The 16,980-nt window shown below is 43.4% G+C and overlaps 1 protein-coding gene across 1 annotated transcript in view; it reads left to right on the top strand.

Annotated features, from left to right (window-relative positions):
* Positions 1–2,018: 2,018 nt before the first annotated feature.
* The window catches only part of GMPR (guanosine monophosphate reductase), a gene marked incomplete at its 5' end in the record, with an annotated part of 30,415 nt that continues 15,453 nt past the window's right edge, over positions 2,019–16,980 (top strand). Inside the window, 5 exons of the mRNA XM_009868128.1 lie at positions 2,019–2,138; positions 2,796–2,879; positions 4,507–4,680; positions 11,777–11,858; positions 13,437–13,543. Of these exons, the coding sequence (XP_009866430.1) occupies positions 2,019–2,138; positions 2,796–2,879; positions 4,507–4,680; positions 11,777–11,858; positions 13,437–13,543 (567 nt within the window). The remainder of the gene's footprint in view (positions 2,139–2,795; positions 2,880–4,506; positions 4,681–11,776; positions 11,859–13,436; positions 13,544–16,980) is intronic.

The following is a 16,980-nucleotide window of genomic DNA, read 5'->3' as shown; positions in this document are numbered from 1 at the left end:
GACATACCAGGGCTGTGCTGTGTGGAGAAGCAGCAGCTGTGAAGGATGTGCTAGAAATCTAAGAATGGGGAGTGGAATGGAAGAGGTGAAACTGAGAAGTGGCTGCTGATTGTCTCTCAGGAAACAAGAAGTAGGAAGCGCTGAATGTGACTGTCAGGCAGGCAAAGGTCATAGTTTGCATGCAACATGCAGTTCATCTTTGGAATTTATTGCTGTGGGATATTGGAGAGGCTAAGGGTGGACGGATTTTAAAAAAACCCACAAGGCAATTTCTTTATCCATGAGTAGCTGTTTAACACAGTGGATCAGTGGAGACCTTTGTCTTTGAAGGTCTCTAACATCAGCATCTTGGCACCTGGGCAGGTAGGCTGGGGAAGGAGCCTTTCAAAACTTGCCTGGTACTTACGTTCGCTTCCCGGACATCTGGCACTGGCTGTTTGGAGAACTGCGGTACCACTTAAAACATCTCCAAGCCAGTGTGTCCTTTCTCCTGTTCTTATGGAACAAAAGCCAGAACGGCGTGGGATTCCTGGAAAGATTAATGATCTCTTATTCCCTGCATAGCTTTGCATCTTACCTCACTCTTTTCTTAAAAACTTACTCTTCTACTTCATTCTTAAGTTCACTTGAAAGAGGTGTTTTTCCTCTGTAAAACGGGCAGTGGGTTTGGTACTGCTGTCTGTGCAGAACTGGTTGTGTGATACTCGTATTTTTTTTTTTCCCTTGGTTCTAGTTAATAAATTCCATTAAAAGGGAGTAAAATACATTACATTTTCATACAGATTTTTTACCTGTCTTCTTCATGCTGTTTTCTAATGGTAACTGCAGCTGAAACTCCCTTAAGAATGTTATGTCACCAGTGATAGGTAGAGAAATGGGCCTCTCTGATAGTAAATGGGAAGTAGGGTGAATCTCCATTAAGATGTTTCTTAGCTTGTTCACCAAAGTGACCCTTCCCTTATAAGCTTAGGCAAAATGAGAACCTGTTTCACAATATATCAGTGAGGCACCAAGTTCTTTCTCTTGCACAAATCAGTAATAAACCCTCTATTATATTAATCAGTCAGAATGTAGCCTGCAATATGACAGTGCTCAAAATATGTCGTAAATAAGTAAGTTCTACTTTTTTATATTGCTTCTTTTCTGATGATGGATTTCAGTTCAGGTCAGGTCTCTGAATGTTCCTGGATTAAAGCTTGAGTGAGGAGTAATGAAAACTATGGAAGAGTCATCTTTTTCAGTGTTACTAAAGACACTAACCTAGTATCTTATGGTTGTGCATTTCTTAAGGGGTATTTTTTTCCCCTTTTGCAAGATGCTCAGCAGACCAGGGGGATCTGATCTAGGTTTTATATTTCGCCTTGCAAATGTAAGGAACGAAATTCCTGAAATTACCAAGATCATCTGAGGATGCTGAAGAAGTAATTTTGGAGTGAAAGTTGACACAGTTGTAAGAAATTAACTTAGAAACTAGCAGCCTCGTTCAGGGCATGATTATTCGTATTGTATGGCAAGAGTGTTGGTAAACAGAGCTGTAAGTAGGAGCTTGCTTTATTGTATTGTCATTTACATTAAAGATTGGGACAAAGCCTTTTATGCATTGGAGACAGAGGGCGTTCCAGTTCTGACCTGTGGAGTTAGATCTTCAACTCAGATTTCTCAAGCAGCCAAACAAACAGCAAAGCTTACTTCTGTATAAAATAATTCACAGTCCTCATTGTCCTTTCCATCCCCTTCTGACTTGTTTCTTTTAATTTTTTTTTAATTTTGATTCTCTTCAGCAAGAACTCTCTTTATCACTGAAAACATTATTTTATTTGTTTATCTTCTTTCTTATTTGGAAGGCAGCAGTTGTAACAAAATAAGTGGGGGTAGTGGTGTTACTAAAGGAGGAAAAACAGGAAATGTGAGGAAGACTAAGAAGCTGTGTCCAAACTTTCTTTATCTGAAGTCATGGGCAAAACTCTTATTAGGTTGCAGTCAATTACTTAAGAGAATGTGTTGCCTGTTCGTTGCAGGTAGACCTCACGCGCACCTTCACCTTCCGCAACTCCAAGCAGACGTACACAGGAATTCCTATTATAGTGGCCAACATGGACACTGTGGGGACATTTGAAATGGCGGTGGTTATGGCAAAAGTAAGTATTGATTCTCGTTTCTGCAACAGTTGGGAAGCCACTGGGTGACAGTGAGCAGCCTCCAATGACTTGTAGCTGTGTTTGTTGAAGGATGGGGTAGGCATGAGTTAAAAAATCCAGAAGAAGGTGTGGTTTCGCTGCAGAGCAGCTATGCTTTTGCAGCAATACAGTTACCAGAGACAAGGCTCCTGATATTCAGATAGTTTCAGTGGACATGCTTGCTGTGAAGCTTTCATTTTGGGTGTAGCTCAGCTTCAGATGGAGCTTCTAGAGCTTAATTTTTGAAATCTGTGTTGTGTTCCCTTCCAGAATAAAAGTTAATAGCTGACAGCAGTTTTGGAAGTGTAGGTTATTGGATAAAGCTGCAGCAGTCAGAAGTCACTAGTTAATTAGCTGACGGCCTCAAGGCTCACCTTAATTTCTTCTAGTCCTTAAACACATTCAAAAGCTTGACAGCAACTTCATGAAACACATCAGAAACGTGATCCTGAAAGGTTGGCCAAGGTCTTTGAAGAGCTGTTTGGAGTTGCCTGGTCTGTTATTCACTGTTACTCTTTCTTTTTAACAAGATGAGCCTATACTTAAAATGGGAATTCCACAGCCGAGGGAAATATGACTAACTTAGGCATTAATACCAGTTTTCTTTTTTTTTGCTAGCATGCAATGTTCACTGCAATTCACAAGCATTATTCTCTGGAAGAATGGAAACTGTTTGCTGCCAATCACCCAGAATGCCTTGAGGTACATTTTCGTACTGTAAATTATTATGGTTTATTGCTTTGTTCTGAACTCGCATACACTGGAGTCTCTTGGGAATATGGTTGTCAAGTGAGGTTTTGGGGAATGAAGATATTTGCTGTTCTTAAATGCATCAAGGGAAGTGGCTTGTCCTGGTTTAGAAAGAATAGCTATGTGAGTCCATTATAAAAGCACTTGTATTAAGATGCAAAAAACCAAAGTTTACATATTCCTGGAATGAAAACAGAGAAGTATCCTGAACAAAGAAGAAGGAAATACTTGGGGATAGATCTAAGTGCTGTGCTTCTTTTACCATCCGGAGCCATAGTAGTGCTGGTGAGGGAGAAGCCCAAGATCACAAGTGCGAATAGCCTTGAATAACCCAACCACAAGCTGCCTTGCAAGCCCATGTGCTAGGCAGAGTCTTTGATGTTGGGTGTTACGTGCACCCTAGCTATGCTGCCTAGCTTGTTCACAGGCTCCTAACCTGAGCCATTGCAGAGAAATATGTTAAGTTTAAACATTGAGTTAAGTTCTGACTTTTTCACATACAGGTTTCTTCCATGTTCTTTTGGCAGGCCACTACCCCAGGAGAGGCTGAGTAAGAGCGTGCCAGGCTGTCTCACCTCCATCTCGGAGTTCAGTGCAGTTTTGAAATATTTTCTGTGTAGGAAAGAATACCGCACAACTGTACTGTATTCTTTAACTATGGCACAGTTTAGAATTGTAAAGGCTATTGATTGCAGGATTGTCTGCAAGCCAGCCTATTGCTTAAGTTCATCAGGGTTGTGTATATGCCACTCTTGGTTAGAAAGTGATCCTGGGAATATCCTGTATCTGAACACTTTGGCACTTAGCTCATTTGTGGTTCATATTCACTGGAGTAGGATCTCCCAGTGATTTAAGTACCGACTTGCTCTGTGACCTTGGATCTCTGCAGAGGTTTTGTGGGCCAGCAGCTGTGGAAACTATTTTTCTGTTTGAAAGAACTCATAGGAAGACAAAGGAGGAAGCAATCTGCTTGTTTTCAGTGGTAGCTGACCCTGCTTGAGCAAGGGGCTTGGACTAAGCAGTCTCCAGAGATTACTTCCAAACTCAGCTATTCTGTGATTCTGGAGATCCAGGGAGTGTTGTTTGAACTTCTGACAGTGCCCCAAATTTTTCCACTCTGCTTTCCTGGAAATACACCAAGTTAAGGCTTCTTCTGTGTTTATGTTAATATGAGTACAGCTGAGCATTCATCCGTCTTAGGTGATTATATTTGCGTATGAGAATCCAGTTGTGAAGAAAGAGCTGATAAAATGCCAAATTTGCTTTATTTTAGAGCCTTTAAACAAAACAGAAGTAGCATGCTGATATTCTTGCTCGGTCCGAACACATGCCTGGTCTAGTCGAGAGGTGGCATCCCTGCCCATGACAGGGAGGTTGGACTAGATGATCTCTAAGGTCCCTTCCAACCTATGCTATTCTGTGATTCCCAGGAAGGTGTTTATTTCATATTATATAGTAGTATTTTCACTAGTTTCCAGCACAAGGACTCCCAAGACTATGCAGAAGAAGACATACGAAGGGTGTATTTATCCCAGTTTTTACAAACTATTACTCCCTTTTGTTCTCGCTGTCTTTTCAGCATGTAGCAGCAAGCTCAGGTAGTGGAAAAGCTGACTTGGACAAATTAACAAGTATCCTAGAGGCCATTCCACCTATCAGATATATCTGCCTGGATGTGGCAAACGGCTATTCAGAGCACTTTGTGGAATTTGTGAAGTCTGTCCGTGCCCTGTTCCCACATCACACCATTATGGTAAGTGTGTAAAAAGGGTGGAGGGGATGTGTGGGAATTCTGCCCAGAAATGGGGCCCAAAGTTTCTTTGGTGTAGGCATCAGAACCTCTGTGGTAGTTCCATCAATTTCTGAGTTCTCATTTAAAAAAAAAAAAAAAAAAAGAGAAAGTCTGACTCAGACCTCCTCTAGACAAATGCATGTGGCCAGATACCCTTCTGAGACTACAGAGGGCAACTCTATTCATCCACCCCTTCAGCAAGATGTTGACTCTGAGCCAGATGACTGTTTTCTAACATGTTGGTGTTATCAGTCTTCCATTGCTGGTAATTTTTGTGGGAATGTTGGATGTGTGCTCTGATAGAGCAGCTTGATGTTGGCATGGAGTGTGCATACAATTTTTTCCCTACTCCTTTCCACACCAGATGTGACCTCCAGTTGGAAAGCACGTTAGGTTTATTTTGGTGATTCTAAGCCGAGGTTTGCTGTAGTACACCAATGTTTCTGACCAGTTGAGGGTGGTGGCTGGCTTTGCTAGATCATTGTGAAGACAGCTGAATGTAGACTAATCCTTGCCTATGATAGGAGTGTTGTGCAGTTTTGAGTGGGGTAATTGGGGAGCTAAACAGTTGGTGCTGGGGCTTTTCATGTGCTTCCTGTTACTGTCCCTTCTCAGAGTGCTAATGCCATGCTTCCTCCAGCCCTTTTGCACTATGATGAGGGTGTTTGCATCGACATGAGACTCCTTGCAACAGAGCCTGCAAGTTACTGCTTCTTGTTTCTCAGGACCCTTGAAGAAATGGGTCTAAATTTGTTTCTGTGAGAACAGCAGAAATTCTCAAACAAGCAGCAGATTCTTAATGTGGCTACCAGCCTTGCTTCAAGCCGGTGCAGCAAAAAATCATGTGTTTAGGGAACACTTTCTCACTTGTTCATGCCAGACACAAAGCTTCACACACGGAAAGTAAATGTAAAGTAAAAATTATTGTAAATGCACACTCTGACTTGGTGCAGTAGGGAGCTGCATGTTGAAGCAGCTCAGGGAAGACTACATTCCTTCCCCCTGTGTTGGAGGAAGGGGCTGTTCTTAGCTCTGAATGATGGCGGCGTTGAAAGATGGAAGTGGGCTGGAATGCCTGTGGAGTTCTGGGTTACAATAGGCTGACGAATAGGCATCCTTCAACAGCTGCCAGCAGATGTGGGAACCTTTTTGGTATGGCCATATTTCCCGTGGCTTTGGGGAGAGCTTTTGGAAGTATGAAATGATAGATGGGAGCTTTTTTGGACTTCTTGCTCTATGTTCACACCGTGAGGGAAGGAGATGTTTCCTTGCCTTGGATCTGAGTTCTTGTCCCTTGTGATGTGTCTGGTATCTCTGGCTGGAAGAGTTGGGGGAGGGAGCTTAAACCACATAGTTAAAAGAAATAATAATAATAAATCTTCCCTATCAGGAGTGGAAAGGAAATTGTGTGTCATCCCTTCCTCCACCTCCCCACAGACTCTTGACCTCAGGAGGGAACTTAACCTATACTAGAGGGCACAGGAGGTTGGTGTCGAAGTTGGGTATCAGGGCCAGATTTTAGTCCAAGGTCCTTAAACCAGTCTCACCCACCTCTTAGTTTCTCTGCTTCTGTGACTAAGGTTATTGTTATTTCAGTGTCTCGTGGTGACAGCACCACCTGCTTGAGCACGTGTGCAGCCCTTACCTGTTCAGTTGCCTCCTCCTGCCGCTAGGTTGTAGCTCCTTTCTCTGAACACGGTTTAGTGTGGCTCATAATTTTCATCTCCTGCACAGGGATAGTTTCCATTCCTAAAAGCATGCTAACAAACTTGGAGAGTTCAAAAATCTGTTTTCCAAGGCCTCCAGAATCTGTGCAAGTCCCTGAAAGTCCTGATTCAACCACGGTCACGTACCTCTCCCTCACTTCCAAATGAGTTTACTTTACACGCTGTGCCAAAGTGGTCTTTTGAAGCTATTCCTGGCTGAAATGCAGGAGCTCATTCAGGCTCCTTTTTATGACACTCTGGAAGACATGTCCTACTGCTACTTGTTCTGCCTGCTTTGATGTCTCTACTATGCCTGCAGTACGCTCACTGCTGTTGCAGCTTCAGACAAACGGGCTAGCAGTTAAATAGAAGGTATAAAAATAAAGAAGCTTTCTCATAGCTGAAAGTGATCTCCGGGACCTTGCAGGCTGTCTTGTTTGCTTTCCTCAGCATGACCATTCATTCCACAGTCAGCTGCAGTGCGGTACAGAACAGTAACCCAGCCCCGGGGCTCCGGGAATGCGCGTTCCCAGGGGCCGTGTAACGGGTTCAGCTCTGAGGCTGAAAGGTGATGCTCAAAGCAACTGTGGTTAACAACGTACTCTCTGTGGCTTGTACTCCAGTGCAGATGGCGGATGTCTCTTGTGTAACGACCTTTCAAATGTGTGTTCTTGCCTTTTTAAATAGCTGCTTTCCATAATCGCTTCACCTTATTTTTCTTCTGCCTGGCTCTGACACAAGCTTTTTTCACTCCTGCCTTTCATCTTCATTTACAGAGAAGATCAGTTTCTCCATGGAACACAAAGGATAGGGAAGACAAACAGGGGCACAAAGGTACAACATGACTTGCCTTAAATCACTCATTAGATTGAGGATGGAGGAAGAAGCAGTATTCAAGTTTCCTGAGTATCACACAAATGCAGCACTGCCCCCCAGAATGAAGACTAATGGTCCAGTGAGGTGTTTTGCTCTTGCACAGCATCATGTGCTTGGGTTGTGCCCACTTGCTCAAGTCTTAAGCAGAACTTCAGTTGATGTTCATGATGGAGAGTCAGAGCTTTTATCTTTCAGTAACTCCTTCTGTATTAGTGTAATTGTAGATGTTGGGGTTCTTTCATTTCACTGGAAGTCTGTTTAGCAAGCTAAAATATCTTTGCCAGTAAACTTTTCCAAATTTTTATCCTGAATTTTTCTTTTGTAGTGTTATCTATTCATTATACAGAAGAAAGCGTAAGGAGGGGAGCAGGGAGTGTGGCAGGAGGGAAGAGGTTGGGGCAGAGCACACTTGCAGATGCAACAGCACCCACAAAACACGGGCCAGAGAGGGAGGTGAGTGAAATTGCAAAGCAGGAGCTGAAGGTAACAGCAGGGGCCAGAAGCTGTTGCTCCCCTTGGAGTCAGTTCTGCTAGAACTTCTCAGAACCTTGTTGGAGGCAGAATTTGGAGAAAGCCATGTAGACTGCTCCAAGGTTATCTTTGGATCAAGCAGCAGAGTCGGGCCAGTTGTGGCGTGTCTGCTGGATCTGGGATCTTGGAGCAGGGGCCGGCTGGGATCGCAGGGTAGGAGACAGTGATGCTGCTGAGGCTGTCTTGGTTCAGTCACCATTCTGAGTGCAGACACGCATGTGGTGTGGCTCAGCCTTGCAGAGGGCATTGTCTCTCCATCTTACGGTAAAGCACCCCTTGCTTTGGTGGGTGGGAAGTGTCCTTTGGCAGTGTTCCTGGTAGCTTGGAGGCACAGACTGTGCTTTCCTCTAGGATACAAGACAAAAGTTGGAGAGCTGTTGTCACAGACACTTCTCCCCAGCCTGATCCATTGCCATTTGCCAGCAGCTTTCAATCAGTGCAGCAGTGTTCCTGTCTTAGTGTGAGGCGATATTTATAGCAGACTTTTATGAGGCACAGTATCAAATGCCTCACTGAAATTCAGAGGCACTGCCCTACTGTGTTCGCTAATTTTGTATCTCTGTCAGAGAAGCTGCAGCCTTTATAATCCTGTTAGGTGAAATCTTGATCCTATTAAAGTCGGTAGCGAAACTCCCTTTCTGAGGCCAGGATTTCCCTCAGGACTGACACAGATCTTGGTTAGGGCTCGAATGAGCCAGGGTAACACTTGCTTAAAACCTCACGCTGGGTGACAGTAAGAGCTGAATTTTGTTGCCCTGAGTGTGTAAGGGCTGGGCCTGCAGCCAGGGGAATTTGTTGTAGCCCCAAATAACTGACCGCACTGAAAGCCCGACATTTGGTTGTTCCTGATGCTCTTGCTTTACTGCCAGGGGTGGCAAAGTTAGATTAGCAATGAGGTCATTACTAGGCTATATTTCTTTCAAGAAAGCCAGTTCTGCAGCAGATTGGAAATGCATTGGTACATGGGCTCATCATTAAAATGAGCATGGTTTTCACTACTCCCAGTGCTCACTGTGTTCCCTGACTATTTGCCCAAATACACCACAAAATGTATTGTCTGTAGTGGCTTCTTTGTACAAGTTCCAATTACATCACTTTATATTCTTAGTTAATTTTAAGAGAGTTTCACCTCTGTAGTCTGAGTCTTTCTGTATTTGCCTTTTCACATTTATTTTTAGCTGCAGTATTCTGATTTTACCTTGTAGGTGGGGCTTTCAAAAATCCTTTCGCCTCTATTCAGATGTCATACTAGCATCAATGGTAAAAAAAGCATTGCATTCAGTGGAAGTAGAGTTAAGCAGGATGTGAGAAAACATCTTTCCCTGCTCTTCAACAGGTGCCTCTCCTGTGGTGTCTTTTTTTGTGCGCTCTGAGGTCTGCAAAAGGTACTTAAAAGAAGCAAGCCTGTCATCAGCAGGTTGAAGGCTGCTGTGTAGAGCACCACGTCTTCCCTGAAAATTTGTTAAGGATCTGCAGATTCAGAACGACAGAAACCACTGATGTGTGTATATGCATTCCAGGAAAAAATGTATGCTAGGGACATAAGTGCTTTTCGCTGCTAGGATGAACATTTTGAATCAACATATGCAGTTCCAGCATTCTCTAGCAGTAACTTAACATTAAACGTCTGGTTAGCATTTCCGAAGAGACAATTTGACAACCTGCTATGCTCTGCTAATAAGAAGACACTGCTGTTTAAGTTAAATACATATTTGATCCCAAATCTCATGGAGCCGCTTACTTTAATACTGGTTTGTTACATTCCTGGTTCTGAATCTGTCACGTGTACTCCAGTATTCCACTGAGTTGTAGCATGCTGCGTGTCATGCTGCCCAGGTGGTCATCTGCCCTCCAGCTATAAAGTGCTTGATCTCTGTCACCCCACCTTGGAGTGTACAACACTCAGTGCAACAAATTACCATCGAAAAGAAAGGAAGCAGCACTTGGCTGGAAACTCTACTTATTATGTATTCTTCATTTCCTGACTGTTCTGTTTTATCTTCTTTTTAATCAATACCGTATAGGTTTAAGCAAAGTGAAGTGGTCCAGTGTCGTAGACCACAAATTGCTGCCAAACAGTATCGTCATTTTTCTAAGTGCCTCAGGTGGTGGCTATTTCAGGCTAATAAAAGGGGGAAGTAAAATTCATTAAAATAGATAAATGGTGAAATAGGAGGCAAAAATTAGTAAGTGGAGAATGGGCCTTGCCCAATATTCCCTGAGTGGCTCCTGTTGACTTAGTAGAAGTTTTGTTTCAGTAAAAACTAAGAAAATAGTAAGTAAGGATTTTAGGATTTCTCTCTTGCTCCTGCTTTGCCCATATCACTGCTACTACAAACACGTGCCAAATCCTGGAATATGTAAGAGGTTTTCTGAACATCTCCGGATCCTAAATTCAGATTGCCGCAAATGAATAGCCCATCTCAGCGCAAAACAGGTGGTGTGGGCAACTGGACTCGTGTTTATTTTGTGCAGGTTTTCTGGTTAGGAACATGAGGCAAGCCACAGAGCTGAAATCCAAGCCATACTTAATTTTAAAACATCTGATGGGATGATAGGCCTCTGGGATTCATCTCAGAGTAGGAAGGAGCTAGCGGATGTGACAGCAGGACCCCTCTCAGTCAACTCTAGGTGATTGAGACCTCTCAAGACCTTTGGGTCTTGGGAGTCTGGGGAGGTCCCTGCTGACAGAAAGCTAGCCAGCGTTCTTCCAGTTTATGAGAAGGGTGTGAGGGGAGACCTGGGAAACTACAAACTTGTTAGTCTAACTTCAGTAGCTGGAAAAATTATGGAGAAGATCATACTGACTGCTATTGAAGGACATAAAATGGTGCAATGATCTAGAGGCAGGATTTGAATGCACCATTAGAGGTGATTATCGTGCTGCAGTCAGTGCTGGCGTGGCCTCACCCTGAGGACGATGTACAGTCCTGGGCCCCACCATTTGAGAAGGATGTGAAGGTCCTCGAATATGTCCAGAGGAGGGTGACAGCTGGTGGAGGGGCTGGAAGGAATGTCCTTTGAGGACACTGGACTTGTCTAGTTTGGAGAAAAGGGGTGACCTAATCATTCTCTCCAGCTTCCTGAAGAGGGGAAGCACAGAGGGAGGTTCTGGGCTCTTCTCCTCAGGGTCCAGTGACAGAATGCACGGCCCAGAGCTGTAGCTGTCAGAGGAGGTTCAGACTTGACGTGAGGAAATATTTCTTTACAGAGAGAGTGGTCAGACCCTGTAAAAGGCTTCCTAGAGAGGTGGTTGATGCCCCAGGCCTGTCAGTGTTTAAGAGGCATTTGGACAATGCCCTTAATGCCATGCTTTATCTTTTGGTCAGCCCTGAAGTGGTCAGGCAGTTACACCAGGTCTCTTCTAGCTGAACTATTCCATTCCATTTTCTCCTTCCTGCATCCTCCTTTCCTTAGTAGTACATGCTGAGGAGACCTCTGATGACCTTTTTTACCAGTCATGCACTAGGACAAGGGATTGAGTGGGTAATCATGCCCTAGCCTAGGTTTTCATAAGATCTGAACATCTTGCCAAAAAATGAGGTAGACAAACATGATGGCGAGATATAGGCGGTTCAGGAGGTATGTGCAGGCAGGAGAGGTGGAGGAGTTTGGCTGTATAGCCCTTACAGTTAGAGATGATGTGGTTGGGAGCTGCTAGGTGAGGGTTAGAGGGATGGAAGACAAAGCAGATATCCTGATGGGATCTTAAGGATCAGGGTGTACTAGACCAATCATGAATTTGTTTGGCTTGAGAACGTACCTGTATGATTTGTTTAATCTCTGTGGCATACACAACGAACAGTATGGTGAGCTATATACTTCCTGGCTCGATACAGTTCAACTTGTAGAAGCTGTGGATAAAGTTCTGCATTATGGTCGTTATTTTTTTTTGCAGTAGTCTTGAAATCTGCCATATATGTGATATTGTTCCTTCTGTCTAGGCAGGCAATGTGGTGACAGGAGAGATGGTAGAAGAACTTATTCTTTCTGGAGCAGATATTATTAAAGTGGGTATCGGACCAGGTAAGTCAAATCCAGTCAAATAAGGGTCACTTACCCTAACGCTGGTGGAGGAGTTGTCCAGATGGAGCAGTGTATAATACTGTTTGCTTGCCCATTAGGATGCGTAGACCCCCTCTGGTCAATAGCGTAGTAGTGCCCTTGCACGTAGTATGTTTAAGAAATAACGTGTTTCATACTGCAAAGTGTTAACGTATTGCATTTCCTGGCCCTAAAGATGCCTGTTATTGGAAGTACTGAGTTGCTGCCGTTATCTCTCGTAATGTGTGTTGAGTTTAGGAATGCTTTTTCTAGCCTGTTGGAAAGAGGCTGAGCCACCCCAGCTAAAACTCAAAGGGTACTGTGTTCAGGCATCGATTTCTATCAAGGGAAAATAGGTTTCTAAGTGGTTTATGTTCTCTTAAGCTGAGGTTGCCCATCTTGTCAACGTCTTCAGAAATGAAATGATGTTAATTAAGTGTGAGGTATGGATAACATGGCTTCTACCTATTGCTGTTGCTTGGGAGCTAAAATTTACATTAATGCTCCTGGGTGTTACCCATCACTGTAAAATTCCCCATGGACAAATGGGAGGACCTTAAGCTTCTTACAGTGTCTTTCCTATCTTCCCTTCCCTAATATTTTTGTCTGGCATATACTACCATACTGTCTTCCTTTTTTCTTTCCCTCCATTGTGTGTTTCTTCACATGCTCCTTCCTCTTACGATTTTCTTCTTATCATGCAGACCTTTATGGTCTGTATCCTTTGCTGGCACAAAGTAGTCCTCAGTTTGAGGAAAAAAAAAAAAAGAGAGAGAAGGTATTCCAGAAGATCCATGGCCATGTTACCATGTTGAACTATAATTGACGTGGATTTTTGTACATGCATATATACTTTCATTTTTACATATACATGCACTATATATGTGCATAAATGAGTTTAATAATCAAATGTAATTAGTGTGTTTCCTGTAATATTACACTATACAGCTTTCTGATGATTACTTATCTCACTTTTTAAATGTGCTGATTTTCATATATCCCCAACTATTGCAATCAACCAAATATCTCTGCTTTAAGTATTAGGTAAGATGGGTTTATCTCCATTGTGGAAAATTTGCAACAAAACCCCCAACAAACCATTTTTAAAATCATACGTAAAAAAGAGAGAGAAATATTTACTGGAAGAAATACTCAGGTATTAAGTGCTGCTACTGAGCCTCACAGATTGTGACTGGTTCTTTTGCCCCTCTTTGCCTCAGGCATCTCAATCAGATTTACTTTCTTTTGATGCGGTAATTCCCTCACTGAGAAGCATTACTGGTGAGAATTAAACTGGAATTGTGGACATGGAGAAGAAAGGGGCGATATTAGTCACCTCAATTACAGCTCCCATGCAGTGGTGTGATGGCATTTCAAAACTGAAGTTCCAATATGCTCCTTTTATCCCTGAGAAGCAAGCATCGGCAATAGAGACATGTTGAGGGAGAAAATAATACAGATAGAAACACGTGGTTTTTTCCAGAAGAAAGAGAAAACAAGCTGTATCATTTTTGTGACCCTAATGGGCTGTGGGTTTTTTCCTCTCATTCTCTTGTCTAGGTTCTGTGTGTACCACTCGGATTAAGACAGGGGTGGGCTATCCACAGCTAAGTGCTGTTATTGAGTGTGCAGACTCAGCACATGGCTTGAAAGGACATATCATCTCTGTAAGTAACTATCATCTACTCTCAGATTCCCACTGTGAAAATAGTTGTGAAACAGGAGAATCAAATAGTCCAGTACCCTGCATGTTAAAAGCTGTCCTTCTGTCATCTCCAGTTGACCCCTGTACTAGCTCCTAGGGTAGTCAGCGGAGATTTAAATCTAAAGAAACCAAATCCTTTGAATGTTTTAACAAGAGTTGGGCGCCTCACTCCTCTTTCTGCCGTTGGAAAGCCACTTCTTACTCCCTGAATGGAAGCAAGCTGTTACATGAATGGAGTAGGAAGCTTGACAGTGTTTTCACATTGAAGCAAACTATTTCCTGTGAAAGATTTTTTGAAAAATGAGTGAAATGCAGACGTGATTTTCCCCAGAGAGTGAGACTTAGGGACAGGCAAGCAGCAGAGGGGAGAACAAGGTGAAATGGTATGAGCCCATCTGTGTACTGGTAGCTGGATTGGCTCAAATAGAGAGATCCTCCCAGAGCTCTCTGTGTGGGAGCAGGAGTGCTTCAGAGGTGGCTCTGTTGAGCAGAGCTGACACGTGAGCCACTTGTGTTCTTACAAAGCTCTGGGGAAATAATGAGCCTGTGGATTAAAAAAGAACATGTTATCTCTATTGCCTGCTAATGGCAGCTTCCATTCCACCAACAAGACCAGATTCATCTCACGTAGAAAAAGTAGATGTGTAAGCATGGCCTCAGACTCTTACTTCTTGGAGCTGTGGGTACAATGCAGCAGGAAAACAAGTATGTCTTACAGCCGCATCTCTCTCTTGCTCTTTCCTGTTAATGCCTACGCATTCCCTCCTCTCCATGGCTCCCTTATATGAATTTTGCAGAAAACCAGAAAAGCAGTCTGGGCTTTTGGGCAGTATTACAAATGTTTGTGTCAGTAGCAGACAGCAGAACATGTTTGCAATAGAGCGTGAAAGACTGACTCGTTACTATGAAGGCCTGGTAACTATAGGTATCATCTTAGCAGTGGTGCTCAGAGACCCATCCTAGTTTTGCAATGATCATTTTCTGCTAGCAGCCCTCAGAAGAGCATCTTTACCCTAATTTTACAGGAAGACAGTGTGTATGTATTTAGACTGTTGAAAAATGAGTTTTGAGCAATTCCTCCTCTCCTTCCCTGCTTTGGGTATGGATCCTGACCTGCTTTAGGTCATGTTGGCTTCAGTGAGCCCACACCTATCAGCTCCTTAACCGTTACAGGGGGAGTGTAGGAGGGCAATTTAATACCTCTCTGCTACAACATCTGGGCAATGAGAATTACTTTCAGCTGTAACTGGGGTCTCTAACACCACCGTAACTCGGCTCTGTCACCCAAAGCTAAGGAGACTAAAGCAAGGGTGAAGATACTATGCATGAATTCTGCAGTATGCAGATAGGTATTGGTGTGTTTACTGGGGAAAGAAAAGGCTGGACTGCATGGTCATTGCCAGACCTTTGGCAAGAGTATCACAAAAGTGAAGTATCTTCCTGAGGGAAAACCACTATATGGGAGCAAGCCTAAGTCTACAGTTGGGTATAGTGGCAGCAAGTATATGAGACATCCCTCAAAATCTCTCACTACTGTCAGGAAGGGGCACACCCTGCTGAGCCAAAGGAGATATGTACAGTCAGAGCATGGCTGTCTACGTCAAATTGGCAGGAGAACATGTGTCCAGCAGTTTTTTGTTGCATTGATACAGAAGTAGCAGGAAGGATGTGAAAAGATTCAAAGCCTACCAGCTATCTCATGTAGATTATAGCTGGTGGTGTTATATGAGTTAGTCTCTTAGGGTGCTTTCTTGCACCTGCCTCTCTCTTGTCCAATGCCTTCATCGGTCTGCTCCTCCTCCTTGTTATGTTGGTTCAGCTTACACATGAAAGGAAAGAAGCCCCAGTCATGGAATGCAAAGGTGAGGGTGCTGAGCACAGTACAGGCACCGCAAGGAACCCAGCACACTTGAAGCCCATTCTGTGGTAGCTCTGCTAGGCTGGCAACATAAACTGGGATTGTAAATGTTTGCATTACTAAAGTGATCATATATGATTTTTGGAGTTGAGACATTGACAAAAGTGACAATTTTCAGGCAAACATGATAGTCCAAGTGGACCCCTCATGTCTCTCTAGAGTCAAACAGAGAAGGGGGAGGCGAAATCGCACCAGTTACTTTCCTCATACTAATTATCCTTAAGACTCAAAGCTCACCTCAGAAATGAATCTTTCATGACTCACTGAAAGAAGAGAGGAAACCCAGTCTAAGATACCGGCACTATTTCTGTCCCGTGCTATTTGTCTGGGAGCCAGCAGTCTCAATTTTCATTCTTGCTAATCCATTGGCCTTGAGCAAGTGCAGCAGTAAGTTACAGTGGAGGGGCTGTTGAGCAGGAGACCTCCTTCAGAAACAGCCTGCTTGAGATAAAGTTTCTGTTTCTTGTAGATCAGAGAACTGTGCTGGAGAGAGAGGCAGTCACGTATTCTAGTATGCCAGCAATCTGGGGACTGGAAAGCAGCTTTCATGTGTCGTCTCTCATTTGGCTATCCTTTGATAGAGATCCCTGCTTCCCCTTCACCCGGGCTGGGTGATGGGCCTCCAGTGTTTAATGAAAAGGATGACTAAGGGGTTCTTCACTTAGCTACTGCTGTACCATCTCTTCCTCCACACAGAAATATGCCCAGCATGTGTAGTTTAGAATAAGGCACCATATGTATTGTTTCTACTGCTCTATATGCCACATACTTTCTCTGTCTTCTGCATAATAAATAGCTATCTCTTTGCTGATGCTATAGGAAAGGCTGATTATACAGTTTATTATAAAGGTTACTTGAAAATATAAATCATAGTTAGAAACTTAGTATACTACGTTGCATATAATATCAGGCATTCAACCAGTTCATACCGTTTTTCCATACTGTATTTCTTTTCCTCAGGCTAGATTTTGTTGTAAAATGGTTTCCCTGTTCAGAGAGTAAGACTGGGGAAAATAAGGTTATTTTAGCCACTGGAAAGCTGTTTTCCCCTCTCCTCCAGCTTAGCACTCAGTTGTCTCAGAATCATGATCTCTGCAGGACCCACAACCACCCTTTGCTGTAGGCTTACTTCAGAATAATGCCAGTTCTCCTGAATTCACAGAGGGATTTGCACGGATACTTTTTGTCTGAGCTCTGAGGTAGAGGCTGAGCCTGCAACAAGCTCCATGACTGAAGGCCAGCAGTTATAAAAGTCATTTTGAGTCCAGGCCCAGGCACCTGTTGGGATGAGCTGAACTGAGGGGGGAGTTTCCTGGACAATGCAGCAGAAGCACAGTCTTATTTTCTGTCAGAAAAGCGCTGACAGAGCGCTTGATTTTTCATATGGAATGAAGTGATTTAATGCCTTATTGTGTAGCATCTTCTGGCCTAAATGCTTAGTATGTCCCCTTTGTATTTCCCTTTCTTTGAATCATTAAATT

The sequence above is a fragment of the Apaloderma vittatum genome, unplaced genomic scaffold, assembly GCF_000703405.1.
Source record: "Apaloderma vittatum isolate BGI_N311 unplaced genomic scaffold, ASM70340v1 scaffold41484, whole genome shotgun sequence".
Lineage (NCBI taxonomy): Eukaryota > Metazoa > Chordata > Aves > Trogoniformes > Trogonidae > Apaloderma > Apaloderma vittatum.
The sequence above is the reverse complement of the archived record's forward strand: the minus strand, read 5'-3'. Positions and strand labels throughout refer to the sequence as shown.